This window comes from Colius striatus, chromosome 11 (genome assembly GCF_028858725.1).
Source record: "Colius striatus isolate bColStr4 chromosome 11, bColStr4.1.hap1, whole genome shotgun sequence".
NCBI lineage: Eukaryota > Metazoa > Chordata > Aves > Coliiformes > Coliidae > Colius > Colius striatus.
The window spans coordinates 10,600,480-10,622,183 of NC_084769.1; the positions used below are offsets into that span (position 1 = coordinate 10,600,480).

Sequence of the window (21,704 nt, forward strand, 5' to 3'; positions counted from 1 at the left end):
ATCTGCTTTAGATTTAGAAACCTCAGCACTGGAGGATCCACTCCAGCTGCTGTTCAGCTGGTTAGTTACTCTTGTTATCCGTTTCCCATATCTGATCTGCAATTAGGAAGCTTCAGCTGCTGTGTGCCAGCCTGCTGGCTTAAAGAGCTCCTCACAGTCAGATGCCTGTGTTTAAGTAGCTTTCTTATCCAGTGCTCTAAAAAAACAAAGCTGCTGTTCAAAATTCAAGTCTGCTTTCTGCAAAGCCAGGTTTATGTGATTTGGGAGGGATGGGGTAGGGAAGTAGCGTGAAGAAACAGCCATCCTAACTGCTAGGGTACAAGGCTTTCCTTCTAGATTGCTGCTTTGGTTCTAAAACCAACTGATATCCTCATGTTGTATGAAAGCAAAGACATGCATAAAGCCAAAGGTGTGACATGAAAGCAGTGTGAAAAACAGACTGGTACCACACCTCCTATTTTAAAAATCTCAGTTCACTGAAGAAAAAGGGACTTCCCAAACTGACTTTACAGAACACATTCCCTGAGCTTCAGGTTAGAAAGCAGAATTGAACGTCCCCAACACGTGGGATGAGTGCAGACAGCAGCAGCTCTTACAGTACTTGCTGGCATTCCTGGTGCAAACACTAAGTCATCTGCTGGAGAGCAGAAATACACATGCAAAAGTAAATTCTTATATTAATCTGTCATACTGACCTCTTGAATGTATTCATTAACAATTGAAACTCCCACTCTTCTGGCTAAGCTGCTTTTGGCCCACCACAAAAGAAAGAATCTATTGCCATCAGAGAAAGAGGATGCTAGAAAACAAAAGGTACAATCCGTATCTGAGCAAAACTATCACATCTACTGGAAGATAAAAGCTCTACACCTCACCCCTTTCTCCCACTGCATCACGAGCCCAAACACCCACATCTCTTCCCAGCTCTCTGCCACATATGCCATGCCTCAAGACAAAATCCTAGTCCCCAGTGAAGCAGAACCAGGTGCTTTGCAGAACCTCCCAACCAACCTGTACCACCATGCTGGCTTCACCCACACACAGAGCAACCTTCCCCTGCAGACAGCACCAGCTGCAATCTCCCACCCCTCTCCAATGCCTCTGGATTGCTAGTGGTGTCTGAGGGTCATAGTGATAGTTTGGAATCAACAAGCAGCTCTCCTGCCTAACAAACTGTGGTAAACAAACCCCTAGCATGACACCAATAGTACAAGGGTAGAAGAAAGGAAATAAAGCAGCACCCCAAAACAAGGGAGGAAGGATTTACATCACCCAGGCTCGACTTGTCACTTAACTTCCTTCTCTTTGATATTGTCCCTGGCATCTGCAAGAAAAGTGCCAGGAATCTCAGCAAAAAGCTCTGTGGCACCTTGTTCCTGTGCAACAATTCCAATTCACCCTTTTAACCAGGCAGCATTTATGCACAGCTCAATCACTGACAGCATAAAGCTGTGCACAGGGCTTGGGTTTGGGCTCTGCAACTCATATCCCTTCTCAGCTCCCATATTCAGTTCAGAAAGCATGGCTCAGAGAACACAGTAGCAGGTTCTCCTCAGCCCTTGCACTACAAGGAAGAAGAGTAGGAGCTTAGGGTCAGAAATGTGGAGGATACATTTGGTGTGTGTTTAAGCTGTGTTGCTGAAGATGTTTTGCTCTGCTTTTCCTGTGTGTCTCTTCTGGGTGGTTTTTCAAAAAGAATAAAATAGGCAAACTTAAAGTCTACTTTGCAAAACGTCACCAAATGAACACTGATCTTTTCCAGAGAGTTCAAAGGAATGTTCTGCAAATGCCTCCTCACAGCATGCAAAGAGTTAGGTATACTGGAACTGGCTCTAGCAAGGGCAACGGAAGCACCAGCACCAGTTCAATTTGATGCTCTATGATTTGAATAGATTAAGAAAATATTTTCTTCAAGGAAAGATTCAGCTTTCATCACCGGTACAGACTTTGCAGGCTAAACCAAATCACAGATAAGCACTTTTCCTAAACATTACCTAGTTGGTGGCTTACAGAGGTTCCGGAGGGTGAAAGCACAGGCTGTGCTGACACCTGCTGGCTTTCTCTGCAGACAAAGACCGTGGCTGGCAATAGGTCTTGGCTTCTCGCTGCAATTCCTTTTTGCATTGCTGATGTAACTTCTGTCCAAGATACAAAGCATCATGATGAAAACATTTTCGTTTCCACTGACCACTGGGCAATGTTGTCCCACGCCAAGTCCTGTAAAGCTAGAAAGAATCCTTTGCTGTGCACTGTTAGAGACAGCTAAAAAAAGTCTCCTTATTTGAAAGCTTCACTGCCACAGGAAACGCTGCTATTGTGTATCAGATGAGGTGCAAACTTTACCATCAAAGCACCGCAAATCAGCAGAGGAGGAAGCAAGAAGCAAAGGGAAGCATCTGAGAAAGTACACAAAGGTGTGTCTGTTTGTCAAACTCAAGGGGAAAGTAGGTTGTGAGGAAAAGTCAATGTCCTCATAATATGAAAAGTAGCAAAGGACTCTCCTGGGCATTTGTTGTTTGACTCATGAACCATTTGCAAATCTGTGCCGTGTAGCAATGGGTTTTTATCCTCGACCTCTGGACACTGAGGATTTCTGTGGCCATTAGCTTCTAAGGACAGGACCCACGGATGTCCTGTCATGGCTGTGCTGACTCTTGGACTTACTTGCAAGTTCATTTTTAAGTAAATGATCTGTCAGGGGATGTGCTGAATAGTCCCAGAGGATGAAACATCACACTTAAAACATTTCTCTGGATCACCTTTAAGATAGAATGTTTACATCAGACAAAGCAGTAGGGGTTGGAAGGGTCCTCTAGAGATCATCTAGTCCAACTCTCCTGCTAAAGGCTGATAATAAAGTAACCATGAGCCAGCAATGTGCCCTCATGGCCAAGAAGGCCAATGACATCCTGGGATGCATCAAGAAAAACGTGGGTAGCAAGTTGAGGGAGGTTCTGCTCCCCCTCTCCTCTGCCCTGATGAGGCCTCATCTGGAGTACTGTGTCCAGTTCTGGGCTTCCCAGCTCATCGAGGGACAGGGAAGTGCTGGAGAGAGTCCAGCACAGGAGAACCAAGATGATCAGGGGACTGGAGCATCTTCCTTATGAGGAAAGGCTGCGGGAACTGGGGCTGTTCAGACTGCAGAAGAGGAGACTGAGGGAGGATCTCATTAATATTTACATCAGGAGGTTGGGGCATCACTTTTTTCTGTTGTATCTAGTGTCAGGACAAGGGGTAATGGGATGATGCTGGAACACAAAAAGTTCCATTTAAACATAAGGAAAAACTCTCACTGTTGAGGTGAGGGAGCCCTGGCACAGGCTGCCCAGGGAGGGTGTGGATGCTCCTTCTCTGGAGGTCTTCAAAACCCACCTGGACACGTTCCTGTGTGACCTGATCTAGGTGAACCTGCTTTGGAGCAGGGTTGGACTGGATGATCTCTAAAGATCCCTTCCAACCCCTACCATTCTGTGATTCCACACCTCCTAACCAAAATTCCAGTCTCTCTGAAGTGACTTTTTTTCTCCAGGAAACATCCACATCTCACACACACCCAGCTCCCAGTCTGATTGCCTTTCCCTACAGTACTATAACCCACAAGCTGTATCTTAGTTCAGCATCCACTGTGGACATTCTTTATTTTTAAAAAAAGGCTGGTGAAAGGCTCCAATAACAATGACAGATGACTCTTTATTAACCCCACAATGGCCAAGGACATTTGCAAACCTGTATGACTTATCCCACTACACATTATGGCCAACTTTGATTAACAGCAATCGTAAACTGATGCAGTTTGTGACCTCTGCCAGGGTTAACAGAGCATGGTGCCAACTTTGTACGTGGTTTCCTTCAACAGAAGGAGGATTTCATAACAACATGGGCAAAGATATCTCAGTCTTTAGTAATTTATTAGCCAGTCATCACAGATTTCATTCAGTACTTAACAATCCTGGAATCAAACCTATTTTGACACAAGGCTATACCATATCCCATTGAAAAATGTTGGAACAGCACCAATCTTAACAAGTTCTCAGTTATTATCTATGGGCCTGTGGGGTTTATTTGAAAGGAGCATTATTAAAGGTCCAATTACAAAAAAACCCATAAAAAACAAAAACCAACAAAACACTTTGGGAAGAAGCCAGATGACAAGTATGGCCATTGAGAGCACTACAAAAGGCTCTACTGTGCTGCTGCAGAAAGGAGCCCATGAAGTGCCATTGCCAGAGCAACTGAGCTCACAAAACAGTAGTTTAACTCTTCCCTTGGAATTAGAAACTGATCTGGAGTGCCAGACATATAATTCTTGAATATTTGCATTAAAACATTTACCATTGTCTCCTCAATGCTGGAGAATTTCACTGGATGTGGCACTGAATTTGTAACTGTACTAGTCCAGAAAGGCAAAAGTGTTAAAATTTGGTGACTCTTTCCAACATAAATGCCTTGGAGAAAAGGGATCACAAAACCAATCCAAATCTGCCTGAAAAAGAACAAATTCAAATCCCCAGAAGAAGAGGAAAAGAATGAGAGTGTTTGCTCAGTCTGAGAGCCTGAGTGTGCTGACAGGCATCATCTAGCTGCCTTGGTAGGACAGTCTGAGACACTGATGTCTCCAGGATGCCATCTACTTCTTACAAAGTTACCTTCAGTAATGTATATTTGGCTATACAAAGCTGGTATTCTCTGGAGTGCAATGCAGTAGTTTAAATTGTCTGAGAAGATAAGTACAAACTCCTATTAACCAGATTAATCTGCAAACATGACAGACTGCATAAAAAAGGTAGCTTAGACATGGGCCTATGTTTGGGGAGCAGGTATCAGCAACAGAAAAGTGTCCTGGACAGAAATAGGAGGCAAAGCGGGAAGTTCTCCTCACAAATTCATCACAGCGTGTGCAGCAGCATCTAAAACCCAAGAGAACATGTGTGACTTCAGTCACACAGGACTCCTCCTTGCAAGATAAAGTAAACAATCACCCTTTTAATTGCAGGTGACAAAGTGGCAGACAACTTTTACAAGAGAATGGAAACCTGTTTGAGGCAAAGCTGTTGGTGAGGAACATCAGCTACCAAACCCAGCCTAAAACAGAGTTGTGTCAGGAAAGATGAAGAAAATGAGAGGTGGGGATAATACATAGAGGTTTCTTTGGCCCTACATCTAAAGTAAAGTGAACTTTTATTTAGATACTTTGGAAATCACACATCTGCTTTCACTAGCACACATTATTAAAAGCAAAATCGGCAAAGCTCTAGCAAATGGTAAGCTTTCTTCTCCAGGAAGTCTCTTGTGGAAATGGTGTTGACAGCTCTCACCCAGAGCTGAGGTTAGATGTGTTGGTCTCAAGGAATTGCACATGAGGTCTCATTTGAATTAGCACAGCCTATGCCCAAAACACTTGCTAAGGCAGAGAGCCAGCATCACTTCTACTTCAATGAAGAGAGCCTGAAAGACACAGTGTCCCAACTTGGTAACCTCTAAAAAAGCAGTTTCATAAGGACTGTTTATCTAAACATACTTTATTGTCTGTATAATTATTTTCTCTTATTCTTGATTTGGTTAATGTAGTAGGAAAGCCTGGAATTACCAAAAAAACCCTAACATATAGCAACAGACTATTTGTCTCTTAGAAAGCAGGAAACAATCCGTTCCAGTCTTGAAGATGTGCCCTCTCCTCACAAAAATCATAGAATCATTCAGATTTTATCCTTAAAACTCCATTTGGAAAAATGCCCAGTTCCTACTTATGCACATTGATGTCCTGGCAGCACTCCTTTGCTACCTCTTATATGAAAGTATCTCCATGAAGCAAAGCTAGAAACAGGCGAGCTGGTCCTTAAACACAAAAGCCTCCCCAGTCTTCTGTCCCTTTCAGCATGCTAAAGAGGGCTTGAAGAGAGTACAAAGGAAAGCATTCACCAGTGAGGTGCATGAAACACTTGCCAGTCTGCACCATTTAAACAAAAGAGACCAAACATAAAATTTGAGAAGTAAAGCTATGACTTGAAACAGATTATCTTCTCAAGCTCTCTAAAACATCCAGCGATTTGCCCACAAAACCTTTCCATTTTCATTAGAAGTTGGCACTGTGACGGGATCTTACTGTGCATTGTGTAATCTCCATATGTAGGCAATGTTTGCTGTAGGATCACACCAAGAACGTGTGTACACAGGTCAGGGATTGCACTGCCTGCAACGTGAGAGGCAAGCAAAGGCAAAAGAAATGCAAGACAGAAAAAAGTCACTTCTGTCCCCCAGTTTTCCTTCTCTCGGTCTCAGCATCTTGACAGAAATTAATTTCTATAGGAAGGGAATTGCACTGTTTGCAAAAGCAATCCTCTAGGATTTATTGATCTTTAAGAAAAATCTCATTAAGCAGAATAAGGAAAATTTACAACAGGTATGGGAAAACAAAACAATCTCTTGGGATCTTCACCAGGCCGAAACAGGATTAGCTTTGTAGTTTCTGTAATCTTCCTCACAGAAGAATGCTAATTCCGTCTCATTTGCTAGAACGAATAAAACATTAAATATTTAGCACACCACTACATGAACCACCCAACAAACATCTATTTAGAATCTCAGAAGACAATTGGCAACTTTTGGGTCAAAGACAATTATAAATCACCTCACAATGTTTTCTCCCTTCTTATATTTGCTAAAAAAACCCCCACCAAAACCACTATTTCCGTGTTAAAGATGTTGTTTAACCTTGTTAAAAAAAAAGGAACCACAAACACAAAACAAGACCCTGAATATATAGAAGTAAATATGTACACAAGGCCCCTCCAGATTTGTTTAACACAGCCTGCAAAATTGTTTGTATAAGCATTCAGCAAATTAAGTGATTGCATTTCTAACACCATCAAATGCTAGAAAAATAACAAAGCGTGATTTTCTCCTTTTTCTGGTGGCATTCTTCTGTTGTGAAAGGGAGAAAGAAACTCTTTTTTTCCCATTAAATTAGCCTGTAGGTATAATAATTTAATACTTAGAGGATCAGTAGAATATTTTACAGATCACTTTACATTCTCCCTCATGACCCATCAAAATATGTGTCTGAAGAAGTTAATTTTTTGCCCTGCTGATGATTAATTCATGAGGCTTCAACAATATGCAAAGTGAAAGACACAAATTGGCTTCTCCAGCAATACCTTCAAATACCTCTAATTATTCACAGGGGATATGGCAGAGCTAAAGGACCCACAAAGGTTCAGAGCAGTCACAATTCTTTCAACCCAGTAGGTCAAGGACTTCCTCTTCTAAAACAATAAGTCAGCAACATTACTAATTCAGAACAGAGACAAATCTGATGGAAAGCCTTCACAATTATTAAACATGGAATTCTTTAAGGTGCTGAGCCAATAAGTTTCACATTTGTTTTTTAAATTAAACCTGAAGTTAATGAAGTCTGTCTGTCTTGTAAAAAAAAAAGGGAGGGAAAAAGAAAGAAGAGCAGAAGGGGTTTTAGAATCTCAACTGGAAAGCAGACAAGACTGTTTGCAATGAATACTGAACATTTTATTAACATACATCTTGCTTTAAAAAAAAAGGCAGCAGGCAAGCATTAACTTTGCTGACTAGATAATAACTGTAATAATAATCACTACCAGAGAGGCTTTCCTGAGGATACTTATCTAATGTCCTCATAATTTATAACTCTCTATCCCAACCCTGTAAAGTGCCAAGGGCAATCAACTGCAGCTTAGAAGAAATGTTCTGCCTGTCTCAGAATTTCCCAGATTTTCTAATGGCAATTCTCTGTTTTATTCCAGGAAATCTTGTCCAGGCTACATATTGGGAGAATGTCATAAGCCAAAAGGAGATTTCAAATCTTACTGATTTAAATGAAACTGTACAAAATGAGGACTATTAGTATATTCTACCATATTTTACTTCCTTGGTTTACTCTTTTCCACTTCTCGTTGAATAGCAAAAACTACAAGATTTTACTACAAACACCCCACTCTTCATTTAGTTCGTTTTCATCTTCAGATGCTCTGGAACATATCAAAACTCAAACCAGCATCATGGCACACTGCACTTTAGAAAGCAAGAGTTTTTCTTTTCTGTCACAAATACCCCCTACATAGTAATGACAATCTGCTGTTAGTTATTCTGAAAACAAAAATGAAAGCAGCTTTAAATAGTTTTCTGCCTTGAATAAGCTACCCCTGTCTTTGTACGCAGACACAGAACAGGCTGCTCTATTTGATTTCCTTTCACTGTAATATTTACTCTGATGTTTTGACACTTTCTTCGAGATCACATCCAACTATTTCCCTGCTGTAGCTACAAACCTAGTTTCAGATGAGTAACATATACATGCATTTATCAATATCTTTTTGAAAGAAGGCAGCTCTGCACAATGTCATTTCTAATTCAACATTTGGCACTATCATTAGTCCTTCTCCTGAACTGCATTGCCTCTTATGCCTTCGGTAGATAAAAATTATGCTTAGATGAATACTCTGCTAACTAAATTACAGATCTGTAAGTCTTGAGTGCCAGTAATCCTCCTTCCTGAGGAACCTTTTTTCCCCCTTTCAGATAAAAAGACCTGGTTTGGTACAAACAGCCAGATAATAACTACAACTATATTGTAGGTACGCCCAAAGACCTTTAGGAAAGGTATACCAAGGCCAGTTGCACTGCACCCCAGAGAAAGACATTAAAGAGACATCCCCAGTCACTTAAACCAGAAAGTAAATGGCAGGAAGTTAAAGAGCTGAGAAACCTATGGGAAAGAAATCCCATTCACTAGCCGGGGAGCAATCAGAGGGCATCAGGAACAGGAGGGAGCTTTCTCTGTGAATCCCCTGCACTTAGAGGGCAGGCAGTTCTGTGTCCCAGATAGGCAAATCAGATTTAAATGAGCAAATGTCCATATCAAGGTGGAATGCAACTACATCCCTTAACTACCCTGCTGCCACAAAGTCATTCAGCCACATTTATGAGAAGCCCAAAGGACATCCAGGGACCATCAATTTTATCATGACAGACATTTCTTTACATTACCAAAAGACATGCCCTATATGTAGTCCCCTGTCAAAACGTGAGAAATCAGGTCAAGTTCCAACTCTTTGCTACATTCAGCACATTCTCTAAGTGATACTGCTCTGGCTTTCCCAAGCAATCTGGCTATCGCACTGTATGCAGCACATTAAACAAATCTAATCTTATTTCATTATTCCATGCTGGTTCCACTACTTACATTTCTAACCAAAACATCAGTTTAAATGTTACTGATAAGACTAAGCAGACACGGTACTAATAACCTATCTGTCAATCATTTAAAATTACTCTCAGCAGAATTACAAGCAGACCCTCTAAAAATCACAATTTGCATTCTGAACATTTGGAGTGCAGATACCTGCTGCCCTCAGACCAATGATTTGAATGTACATCATTCCCCCCTTCTTCCCTGAATAATTATCAAGTAGTGTAAAGAGCATCAGGAATAGCATTTACTTTTCAGCAGGCTATCCAAACATCACCAGGCAGTTATCAGTTTAATGACAACTGCCATGAATGGCACCTTCAGTCAATACGGGGGGAGTGAGCTCCTACCTACTCCCGCTGCTTCCAGCGTGCTGTCTTCTTTCAAAATCAGTTTGTCATCATCTTCCAAACTCACTACAAGTTCACCAGTCTATAAATCAGAGAAACAGAAAACAAAGATAAGAATTTACTGCCTCTGCAGAGACCTGTCTGCGTTAAGGCATGTGAAAGGGGAAGAATTCCACTAATAACGTTACCTTAGATTTGTGCGCTTGGTGAATAATCTTCATTGTATCTGAAAGAAAATACAGTGTTTTCCTCAAATAAGGCTCAATAGGCAGGTAACATTGAAAGTTATACTTGGGGAAAGAGAGACAAACAACAGGGGTAAGGTTCAAAATCTTTAATTAGTAGGAAAGCATCTTAAACTCCCAGCCCTGCAGCCACAGCCTTAAAGCAGTCAATCCTACATTAAGGTACCACATCCTGTTGGGCTTCTGTCTGCTGGCTGAATTACAATCACTAACTAATGACCATCACAATTGCCAGTCAAAACACATCCATTTAAATGCCAGTTAGAGTGTTTTAACCTAACAGGTTTTACACATGCAATTGGAGAAGGACAAACAGCATTTAGGCACTGTCAGTTACTACCTTTCAGTTGATTGGCAACAAGTGATTAAGACACAGTAACCTGACCACTTCAGATCCTTCCTTGGAAGTTTCCTTCTCACAAAGAAAGAACTCATGGTAGCAACTGTAATAAGCAAGTGCATTTGCCATGAACATGTACAGCCTCTCCGCTTTTTAATGTTTGTGCACTGTGGTACTTTAAGGAACTATGCTATACAAAAAAAAACCCACCCAGAAATACCACTTCCATCTGACACTGTGAGCAGAGCTTTGTTAATAGAAGAGAAAAAGAGTGGCAAAATAGTGCCCACTAAAGAAATCAGATAAGTGCAAAGATGCAAAGTGAATGGAAGTCAGATGTTCCCTCAGCATTAAAAATGAAAAGAAAAAAAGAAAAATAGAAATCCAACATAGCCTCAGTGTTTGAACAAACTCAGGGTAACACATCAATCCCTTTTCCCAGCAAAGAAGCAAAAATCAGTTGTGCTTCCCTGCTCATTTTCTGTTCTAGTTTGGTTTTGTGCATTAACTGAATGCTACGTGTTGAAATACTCCAGTAAGAGAAGGATGCAAGAAAAGTAAATATAGGCTAAACCAGCTTTCCAACTACCAAGAGCAAATATTCAGATAGTGAGAATAACAGAGATCACATTCCCATTTAGAAGTTTACTTCCATGCCACTCTGGCCCATTTGTAACAGTTTATTTAAAACATTACCTAAAGTAAAACCCTCTCTGTGTTCTCACTGCAGAGATGACTGAGAAGGCAGCCTTAGCATGCTCTAGGAATTGCAACGTTAGAAGCAAGACACATATTGAACTGCAATTACCAGGAGCCAGCTTGCATAGGAGCAATGCAAAATGACCAAGCAATCACAGTAAAAATATAATGCACTCATGAAGCCTTTCCAGCACAGGAAATACACACCAGCCTCTTCCTATTAGTTTTAAGCTTCTCCATCTGCTTTGTCACATTCCCTTTTCCCTGGTCTTTGCCCAGTCATTCTCTGAACTATTGTCTCAATGTTACTTGCTCACAACTTCACCATGAGCATCTAGCAGTTTATCGTGTCTTCAGCTGAGCTATTAAATGGCTTCTCCAGCTCTGTTACAGAGATGAAACTGCAGCTTATTCTCATCTTAGCTAAAGCCTTATGTCCTCTTCACAGCCTTTGCCGTTTCATCTCCATTTTAGTCCCACCCAACCATAGTCCCAAATTTTTATCTTTCCTTTCCTGGTAATAGATTTTCCACGACAACTGATCACTTGGATGGCTTTCTAAGGCTGATTCTGTGAAGCATCTATCATATTGCTCCACATTCATGGAGAAATAGCAAACAAATTGGGAGGCAACTTACGAGACAAGTTAGCACCCAGGCTGCCAATCTCAGTGAAAAGATGGTAACAATAGGGGAGGAAGATGACATTAACTGAGAAGGGTTCTAGACCAAGGAAAAGAATGATGTGTGCACAGAAATGAAAAGAAAATGAAAGCCATAAGCTTTGGATGGGAGTTAGAGCACTAATCCAAGAGGAAAAACGTGATGGCATTATCCACAATGTTGAGAGAACAGAGTAGTGCTGAATTCTGGAGAGGAGGAAGCTGAAAGAGGCGAGGTGAGAGACAGCCAGGTCCAACTGAGATTTCTGGCATTGCCAAACAAAGCAGAAGGAAAAATCTGACTCTTACTAGCACTACTCATGCACATGTCTCATTGCTCTTTCATCACCAAAACGCAAGACAGACAGCAGAGCACACAAGAGATGCCAAAAACAGGAATCTGGATGATTCCCAGCCTGAGGGGAAGGTGAGGAACTTTCCTCTGTGAAAATTTCCACACAGCTAGCACCATCTCGCTAGAAGCAGGCCTCCACTAACTGGTGTAACAGGTTTGAAAGTCCTGCAGTGTTTTTCACCCACACTATGCTCAGACCCACACAGCACAATCAGGTGTTCAGTCGCAACATATGCCTTGGGAAAAAAAAAACCTGATGCTCTAAGTGATGAAAGAACTGTCAGCAGGGATAGGCAACACCAGGAACACAACTGACAGCATGAGTTCTAAATAGGACCCTCTCACCTAGGCAAAGCCACAGATGTTAGAGAGAGGAAGGGCACCTCCAAATTCAATCTTACAGTTACCCAGATTTTAAGACCTTAAGTAATATATTGAAAATAATAGTAATGTTCAAGTCTTTGCCACTGACCTATCATAAGCCCTAATCCTTCTTTTTCTGCTTTCCTTTTGCAATAACTGTTTCACCACCAGCAAGAACACAGAACCTAATGCTTGGGTTGGGTTTTTTTAATGGCAAACAGAGCCCACTACCATTCACAGGAATTAAATGGGTTCCTCAGTCAATTCTTTAAACCACTGTAGAGGATGGAGTTTGCTAATTCCAAGAACATGGGAGACAGGATCACTTGCATCAAAACTCCAAGGGGGCTTTCAGAATTGCCAAGTTTAGGAAAAGACAAGTTGCTGACATCTGAGTTAATAAATTCCAAGAAAGGAAGTAATCTAGTCTATTTTGAGAGTATATTCTGTCCCAAACAGATAAATTGCACATGTTCATGCCCATCTTCACCAAAAGGAAATATTTACACAGCTTTACATTAGAGGATAAAGTCAGCCTACATTTCACACCAGGCTGTTTCGTTCTGTCAGCTTGTATTTAAGAGCTTTCATATCTATTTTGAGCAAAGTTCCCCTGCTTCTCTTAGATTGTGTAAATTATTTAAGTATGTAATTCTTGAGCATTTTCTATTTACTGCCTTCACCTCCTGCTTCCCCATCTTTTCTGACTCCACAATTAGTAGATTATTGACAATTAGTAGACCCTGAAATACATAAGCACAGAGAACTGCAATTCCAAGGAATCTGAGCTCACCACCTGCTCACTAGAGTAAAAAATGGAGTTTAAAGGCCCTTCTAAAAGTACTAAAACATTAATATCAAAAACCATCAGTACCAATTAGCAAATAATGCATAACATGCAGCCTAATTCCAAGATTTATCCAGAACTTCAAAATAATGGTCAAGTTCTGCAGATCTGATCTCAGGGGCATAACCCCAGCAGTAAGAGTTGCATAGAGTTGCAAATGTAGGCAGGCACTGCCACCAGCATGAGTATTCTAGAGCCATTATCTTTTAAAATGCATAAAACCTGGTATAAAATACTATGTCTGCATTTTACAGGAATTAAAACAAGAAAGGAAAAAAACCAGAACCACCTACCATACTTGTAATTTTTAAAAGGAGGAGGAAGTCCTGTTCTTGAAGACACATCTATTAAAATAAAACCACCAAGTTAAAGTTGTCCTTCTTTTCTTTCCAATATTTCATTTTCCATTATTGTGCTATGTATGTGTTCTAGACACTCTTTAAATCAATATAAATCTGCCACATGGGAGTCTTCCTTGAGCATAAAATACTAAACCACAAGCCTTGTCTCAGATTCTATGGTTATGCCATCTGTGATTAAGTTCAATTGAGCTTGAAGTCCCTCTGAACAAAAGGCCCCACAGGATGGTGAATTGGGGCAATTAGAGCACCATCAGGTATTTCTGATCCTCCAGAAATCTGCCAGGAACATCCTGTTAATGGTTTGCACAGCACCTCTCTACCTTATACAAACAACTGACAATTGTCTTTCACAACTGAACTGCTCTGTAAATAGAGCCCTGAGAGTCAGATGAAAAAAAATGAAGCCAAACTGTATAAAATTAACTCTTTAGTCACCTGCAGGGCCAGCACATAAGCCACTTCAAGAACAATAACACCTTCCCTGTGCTGCCAGTGTTCCCAGTGACACTCGGGGATTCAACTAGGGCCTCAGAAGGCACAGATACCTGCAGGTGCTCAGCAGCAAGGAAACCAAAACCATCATTTCATCAGGAGTTTAACAAACTACCTCTAATTGCCCCTTCAAAACAGTACAAGACAAGAAGGAACACAGCTTTTGTACCAGGAACAGTACTAGCCATCTGTGGAGTGAGGTTCCCAAAAGTCTTGTTCAAGACACTAATTTTGTCTCAAATGGACCTGCTTTAGCAGGGAGGTTGGACTAGATGATCTCTAGAGGTCCCTTCTAACCCCAGCCGTTCTGTGATTGTGAGTTGCAAGACTGCACACATCAGAAGCAAGTTTCTTAGCATTGTTTTGTATTTCCTTCTTCATAACAGCAGCTGTAGCATATGTCCTGAAAGTACTTGCAGTTTTCTAAAAGCATCCTCAAATCTTGCCATGCCCACCACTGCCTAGAAGCATGCAAATTGCTGAAAACACAATACACTTGTGAGGCCCAGTGCAATGTCCTAGGAGTTGCTCTAATGTTATCAGCTGTTAACAGCTCAGGACTTGTTTAAGCTGACTTCACACAAAAACATCAAGTGATGTTACTCTGCATCCTTTGAATGTCTCCATTTAGGTGTGGAGAAACACACCTGCAAGGTTAGGGTAACACCCTGACTGCTGAGTCGCCGCAGGGCTTGGTCTACATGAACTAACTTCTAGACACACTGTCCCTTTCCATCAGCTTTTTAAAATGTAAAGCCCATAGAGGAGTAAATCTGCACTGCAAAGCTCAAGATGGAGACTGAAACTCAGAGGCAAACATGCACAGTAGGACATCACAGTGTCAAAACCAAGTTTTCAAGACCCTCTCCTCATCAGCAAACAAACTTGCATTCCCACATTCCACATACTGGTGTAGTTCCTAAGGATCAAAAGCTCTCTAAATTCTATTAATTTACTACTGTTAATTTATGAATAGCTGCCTGGCAGTACCATTCAAGGAGCCTGAGGCACCTAGCCAAACACAGCAATGCTCTCCTCCTTTTGGACTAAACATGGGGATTTGGGCAGGGGCAGCAGTCTATCCAAATTTAAGCATGGCACAATGACCATGGAAACTTCTATTAACTCCAGACCTCTCATCCAAGGGAAGAGCACACAGTGGATGTAAACACAAACCTCATATCTCTACCAAAGCCACAGAATTCCCATTCACTTGCCTCCCTCCACTTTTTTGTGCCGAGACAGTAACACATTTGACTGAAAAGAATGAATAAGACCAGATTTTCTTACCCTTCCTCACAAAAGTAGCAAACTGCTTCACTGTCTGATCCAAGTTAACTCCATGATACACCACGGGTCTGAAATTCCGGTGTTCGAAAGATCGAACGAGACGAACTGTGACGGTTGAGCCTTCTGCTGACATGAGAAATACTTCTGAATAACCTGGAGAACATTAAAGAGAGAGATTACTGCCTTTCCTCTGTGGGCAAACACAACTAGAAAACAAGGTACAACTAGGTCTCATGCAAAGATTCAAACATGACACCTCTACTCTGCCCTGGTGAGGCCTCATCCTGTGTCCAGTTCTGGGCTCCCCAGATCAAGAGGGACAGGGAACTGCTGGAGAGTCTAGCGCAGGGCCACCAAGATGATCAGGGGACTGGAGCATCTTCCTTACGAGGAAAGGCTGCAGGAACTGAGGCTGTTTAGTCTGTAGGAGACTGAGGGGGGATCTCATTAATATTTACAAATATCTAAAAGGTGGATGTAAGGAGGTTGAGACATCCCCTATTTCTATTGTATCTAGCAATAGGACAAAGGGTAATGGGATGAAGCTGGAACACAAAGAGTTCTGTTTAAACTATTTCACTGTTGTGTGAGAGAGCCCTGGCACAGGCTGCCCAGGGAGAGTGTGGAGGCACCTTCTCTAGAGGTCTTCAAAACCCACCTGGACACATTCCTGTGTGACCTGATCTAGGTGAACCTGCTTCTGCAGGGGGTTGGACTGGATGATCTCTAAAGGTCCCTTCCAACCCCTACCATTCTATGATTCGGTGACATTCATGAGCATTATCTCTTTCAGGACTTGATTACTTCTAGTAGATTTCAAATCAACCAAGGTTACCAAAGAAGTAATGATACTGCACACCAAATGGTCTGGTGTGTGTCCCTGGGCCGTGCACTACAGCACCACATTCCATCTTAAACACATTAAAATGTTACGAGTAAATGCAAGTATGTCATTTGGGTTGTGACTGAAGACTTTAACTGCTGGGTTAGTAGCCTTGTGCTCTAAAGAATTATACTAACATGAACAAAACCAAAACCTCTTTAATATACTAATGTTTTAGAGGGCATAACACCTTAAGAAATGCCTAAGCAACACTCCACCTCCCTACAGAAAGTGGAAAAACCTGCCAGACATACACATCCAAATAATTCTCTTGGTATACTACCATATAATTAAAGAGTTTAATTTAATTTATACTAGCAGATCTCTAGAAGGGCTCTACAGGGCTTATGCTACTTAAACAGAGAGCAGAACCCACAATGAAATCACCTTATCAGCCAGAGCCTCTCTTCAAATGAGCTCACATGTGGTCCCCTTGGGCCCTTTCTCTCCACAGGAAAACAAGTTACTTCCTACTTTGGCAATCTTCTCTATTTTTGATGCTGAGTATTCTTCAATAACCTTGCTTTCTGGTCACATGCTACACTACCTTGGCTGCTGCAGCAATGAGCAAAGACTGCAGTTCAAGTGCTGCAACATCAACACTACCTCTGCATCTTCTATCCCTTAGCAGCCATTTCAGTCACCATTGCCAACCTTGTAAGGAATTCTCTCACCTATTTATGCCTTTGTGTTCTTTTTGGGGGGGAGTCTTTTGTTTTTGTTGTTGGGTTTGTGCTGGGGAGGAAGATTATTTAAGCTCCTCATCACACAGCTATCCTCCAGGTCATTGCTGTATTTGCCTGAGCTGCATCCTGCCAAAGCAAACCATCAATATTTTCCTCAAATACTCTTTCTGCAGAATGGGGACACAGACCTTCCACATCACCAGGCAACTTGTTTTTATCTCTCCTTGGCTAATAATTTACTAAGCTCAGAAGCCATTTTTAGTGTTATGTTGTGACACACAACTAAAAGATAACAATGAGGAAAAGCAATGAGGAAAATTACTACACTGATATTAAACACTCAAGACTTGTTTTCTTGACGGTATTCTACACGGGCTCGAGATGTGGAGAGTACTGTAGAAAGAAAAGGGGACGACGTTCATTCAGTGGACTTTCTCCTAAGCAGCATAAAGGAACGTTGTAGGAACACAGATTTGGGAGCACAGGCCGTTAGAAACGTCGGATGTTTACTGTACGGACCCAACAGCCTCATCCCGTCTCGGGCTGGGAGCCGGTACTGCCCTCATGGCGCTGCCCGGGCCTGAGCCGCCGACGCTCAGTACCTCTAGCGAGAAGGAACGTCCTCCGGACCTGCCCGGCTCCCGCCCGCCAGAAGCAGCACCAGAGCCCGCGGCGGAGCATCGCCCGCCCCACCACGGCTCCTCCAGACCGCCCGTCCTCCCCTCGCCCGTCCGTCCCGCCCAAACGGAACCGTTAACGGCCCGCAGCCTTACTACCGACCGCCCCGACGACACTTCCGGGTCGCTCTCCTCGCCCCGCCCCACCCTATCTCCACCAATCCACGCCCCCCGGTGCCACCCACCGCACGCGGGATTGGCTGCGGGGCGCCCTGTGCCCGCCCCCTCCCCGCGCCTCCGGGCCGCAGCGGGGCCGCGCCCGTTCCCGGCTCACCCCTCACGCTGGCGAGCGCCGCGGCCGCCTCAAAGCCCGCCCATGCCGCGCCGCCTCCTCATTGGCCCTTGGCGCGGCTTCTGCCCGCCCCCCGCGAGAGCCGATTGGCTCCGTGAGGGCCGTGGCCCTGTGATTGGCCATCGGGCGGTCTGGCGAGGGGTGAAGCCGGCGAGCGGCCCGTACTGCGCGGCAGACGCCGGGGGCTCGGGAGCGGGTTTGCTGTCATGACTGAGGTAGGGGCTTGGTTGAGGGGAGGGCAGCGGTTGTGGAGCCAGGGGAGTGATTACCGCCCGCTTCCCCATTCGGCGGGGGTGGTTACGGCGCTCTTCCTGTCTGGCGGGGGCGGCAACTGCCGCCGGCTGCGGGTGCTCACCCCCGCCCCGTTGCCCTACCCCCTAGGCCGCGTTTCAGAAGGCTGCGGAGGAGGTGAAGCAGCTCAAGTCCCAACCGACGGACCAGGAGATGCTGGATGTCTACAGCCACTACAAACAGGCAACGGTGGGCGACGTGAACACGGGTAGGTAGGGCCTCGGTGCCCCGCGAGCGGGCTGGCGCGGGAGTGCGCTGAGCCTGAGGCGCTGGGGCGGGCTGAGCCTCTCCCTTATTGCGTTCCTCGCTTCGTGCAATCCCGCCGTTTGGCAAAAAAATGACTCAATGCCGAGTTGGCGTGGATTTGTAGGCAGGCGGGTGTAAGCTGACCCGATAAAGATTTGTGCAACTTGGGGTTTTCAGATAAACCCGGCTGCAGTCGGCCTCGGTCGTGTAGCCACTGCCTCAGAATCCCTCGTGTTAGCTTTGTGCAAATATTGGGTTTGGGATTTTTGGAGACCTCTCCCAGTAAGTGGCTACCTACATCAAGGGATGATGCTTGAATGCAAACACTTCTCGGTTATAGTGACTTAAACAGCAAGCAAAGCTATACGAGTGTGGAATTACACTAGTTGGTGGGAAGCATTTTGTTTAAACAGGATTGGCTGCTAAAAATAGCATTGGGAAACCAAAGTGAAAGAACAGGAGAGAACTTTTATAGGCTCTGCAGTTAAATATCAAATCTTGGAAAGCCTGTAGCAGAAATATCTCAGTAAGTACACTATGCAGAAATCATTCTCACTACTTCTTTTGCTACGCTTGTGTTACTGGCAGCTCCACCTAGGAGTAACACTGAGAATGAAGCCTGTCTCTATTGACCTTGTGCAACTCTGGAGTAACTAGAATTAGAAAGGAGAAAGGTCATTTGTTTGGAGCACTGGCCTTCTGACCTAGTTACTGGTGAAGTTTATTGGGTGTTGAGTGTCTTAAAAGCTGCAGTGAAGTGTAGGGGAAGTGATCCATACAGGCACTTGCAGTCTCTTTATTTCCAACGTGGGCAGCATGGAAGGAGAAAAGAACTAACTTTGATTTTTAAGATTGGATCCTTTCTTTTTGTGTGACTGGATCTTAGAATTCTTAATGTTTGCCAAGGTTAGATGGTGCTCAAGAAGTGTTAATACACCAGCATTTCTGTAAGTTGCTGCTTGCTTGTGAAGCTGTAGCTAACATGAGTTGGCCAGAAAAGCAATCTGTGTCAGAGGGGCCTAATAGGGTTTTTGTTGGACAGAAGTGGAGCTGCCAACTAGCTCTGCAGGTCACACTGCCATGTGAGCAGTGCAAGGGTATTTCTGTGGCTAATGTACAGGCTGCTTTCCAGTTCCTTTTCTTAACACCAAGAATTGTCTTTAAGGAGACAGAGAGAAAGTAAAGCCAGCGGGGACTTGATGTGAAGAACAGCCATATACATATCCATATCTTATCCCTTCATCTCCATGGGGCCACAATATAGCCCACAATGAAGCCAGTTAGAACTTGGAACTTCTACCCCTAGATGACACAACAAATGAAGAGCTATATGTTGGAAACACACGTTGACTTGATGACGAGTTGTAAACTGTGTGCCCCTAGCTTCTCTTTTCATGTCTTTGTGTGTAGTGGACCTTGGGGCCTTTCTGCTTTACTTCAGCACCAATGTTCTTTAATCAGATATTTGTCAAGTGACAGCAGTCTCTTCAGAAAGCACAGCAAAACCAAATCACACTTTTTGGTGCTCCTCTGATCAAATGCTCCTAAGGGAACTTGACAGGGAATATCTCTGTTGCCACCAAGAGCATTCCAACACTCCCTTGAGGTAATCTCCTGACTACAGGTTAGTAAGTAATGGATGCAAAGATGAACCATTGTATTGTAGTTAAGAGCTAAATAGCCTTCAGGAAAGGAATAGATATTACCTCCACCCAGACAATACAAACTGATTCTGTTACTTATCATGTCTCATTCAGACCGCCCTGGTATGCTGGACTTCAAAGGCAAAGCAAAGTGGGATGCCTGGAGTGCATTGAAAGGTAAATATCTGCTTAAAAAATTAGAAAGGAATATATAAAACCACAGGCAAGCTAGTCAGAAAAGCCTTTGAGGTTCAACAAGAAATAGTGTTGCCTTAGAAGACGAGAATTCTAGAGGTTCAGAATGACATGATAATAAACTCTTGCTTACCTCTGCAAGGCAGAAGTAATCCTAAAAACTGTAATCTGTGTGAAAGGGAATTGAGGTGCAAAAAGTCCAAGATATTGCACAAAGAACTGTAGCAGCAGCAGAAACCTAAATCTCTGTTTTCCAGGTCCCTGCCAGGTACACCAGAGACTGAGCACTCCCTCCAGTTGTGTTCCTTCTAAAGCTTCCCTAACTGGAAGATGCAACTGGGCTCTCTGCTCTAAGTGAGGAGCCAAACAAGTGGTGTAACCTATGAAAATGGGATTTCTCTGGTGTTCTAGGGTGTTCTAAATGCAGTCTAAGTTGACTGAAGAGCTTTCCTGTGATAACTGTGAATGGCATTCATAGAACTAATACACTGTTTAGTTGCTGCCTGTACCAATGTAACTTTGCTTTGAAACACTGTTGTCTCTTGGCTGCTGAACACATTTGTTTAAAACTTTAATAGGAGATTCACAGGCAGGTGACCTTATCTTTACTCTCTGGTAGCTGCTCTGTGTTGTAGTGAGGAATGGTGACTTGCATGTAAAAGGAATCTTCGCTTCTAAAAGGTACCTGACTGCTCTCTGTGCTCTGTCCCTCAGGAACATCCAAAGAAGATGCAATGAAAGCTTACATAGCAAAAGTGGAAGAACTAAAAGGCAAATATGGCATCTGAGGACTGGATGTAGCAGCCACGTGCACACCTGAAACATGCCTTATTTCTAATACTGTGGAAAACTGGTTTCTGAGCATAATTTTAAGTACTTGCCATATTGTAGATGGTTCTCCTCATGCCTGTAGTTCAGGGGGAATTGTGTATCCACCTAATGTACTGACACATTAGAAATTCCTTCTGGGAACAAAATCTGGAACTCATTAAAGTGCATTTGGTACTTTAGCTGTTGTGATGGTTGTCCCTTAGAGGTTATTGTGGTATCACTGCCTGTGCAGCCTGCCTTTCCAGGCAGGAATGACCCTCTGCCAACCCACCTGGGACCCTCAGGATGGAAACACTCTGTAGAACTAAGAAGAATGTGGTTTTGCTCCAGCTCTGCCTCCTATTGCTCTAGCATCTCCCCCCTTCCTCCTCCCCATAAGTGGAGAAATAGTTTCACTTCCCTGTGATGGTTTTGTTTGGGCCATCCTAAAGCTGTGAACATGTAGAAATTGCAGAGGGGCAAGTATTCAACAGCATCAAGTTTTGGAGTGGCAGTTTTATATTTCTCCTTGTTTTCCAACATCAGACCTAGAGATAAGGAAATTTTGATTTGATGAGGGTGGTGAAACAGTGGCACAGGTTGCCCAGAGAGGTGGTGGGTGCCCCATCTGTCAGGCTGGAAGGGGCTCTGAGCAGTCTGATCCAGTCGAAGATGAACTTCTCACTGCAGATGGCCTTTAAATATCTCTTCCAGCCCAAACCTTTCTCTGATTGTTCTGAGCTTGTCACTTTCGTGC

The 21,704-nt window shown here is 43.3% G+C and overlaps 2 protein-coding genes across 6 annotated transcripts; one reads left to right on the top strand and one right to left on the bottom strand.

Annotated features, from left to right (window-relative positions):
• Positions 1 to 5,532: 5,532 nt before the first annotated feature.
• C11H2orf76 (chromosome 11 C2orf76 homolog) lies at positions 5,533 to 17,602 on the bottom strand. Of its 5 annotated transcripts, none has more exons than XM_062004903.1 (6): positions 17,570 to 17,602; positions 15,225 to 15,377; positions 13,374 to 13,424; positions 9,759 to 9,796; positions 9,571 to 9,652; positions 5,533 to 6,509 (listed from the first exon to the last, which is right to left on the bottom strand). In XM_062004903.1, exons 2-6 carry the CDS (start codon positions 15,355 to 15,357, stop codon positions 6,433 to 6,435), a joined length of 381 nt encoding a protein of 126 aa, XP_061860887.1. In that variant the 5' UTR covers positions 15,358 to 15,377; positions 17,570 to 17,602; the 3' UTR covers positions 5,533 to 6,432. The 5 variants fall into 5 exon arrangements, with proteins under 5 accessions (XP_061860887.1, XP_061860886.1, XP_061860888.1 ...); XM_062004902.1 differs by having other exon boundaries at positions 17,567 to 17,602; XM_062004904.1 differs by having other exon boundaries at positions 17,574 to 17,592.
• A 265-nt stretch (positions 17,603 to 17,867) lies between these two features.
• On the top strand, positions 17,868 to 21,147 carry DBI (diazepam binding inhibitor, acyl-CoA binding protein). Its single transcript, XM_062004766.1, has 4 exons — positions 17,868 to 17,977; positions 18,144 to 18,261; positions 20,057 to 20,119; positions 20,852 to 21,147. Exons 1-4 carry the CDS (start codon positions 17,969 to 17,971, stop codon positions 20,923 to 20,925), a joined length of 264 nt encoding a protein of 87 aa, XP_061860750.1. The 5' UTR covers positions 17,868 to 17,968; the 3' UTR covers positions 20,926 to 21,147.
• The last annotated feature ends 557 nt before the right edge of the window (positions 21,148 to 21,704 follow it).

What these genes read in the sequence shown, in the direction of transcription:
- C11H2orf76 (XM_062004903.1), bottom strand. Translation starts at nt 15,357, where the DNA reads ATGTCAGCAGAAGGCTCAACCGTCACAGTTCGTCTCGTTCGATCTTTC. An exon ending in TTTTAAAAATTACAAGTATG is followed by an intron (nt 9,797 to 13,373) that starts GTAGGTGGTTCT and finishes ATTTTCTTTCAG; the next exon opens with ATACAATGAAGATTATTCAC. An exon ending in ACCAAGCGCACAAATCTAAG is followed by an intron (nt 9,653 to 9,758) that starts GTAACGTTATTA and finishes TCTGATTTATAG; the next exon opens with ACTGGTGAACTTGTAGTGAG.
- DBI (XM_062004766.1), top strand. An exon ending in GGTGGGCGACGTGAACACGG is followed by an intron (nt 18,262 to 20,056) that starts GTAGGTAGGGCC and finishes TGTCTCATTCAG; the next exon opens with ACCGCCCTGGTATGCTGGAC. An exon ending in TGCCTGGAGTGCATTGAAAG is followed by an intron (nt 20,120 to 20,851) that starts GTAAATATCTGC and finishes TCTGTCCCTCAG; the next exon opens with GAACATCCAAAGAAGATGCA.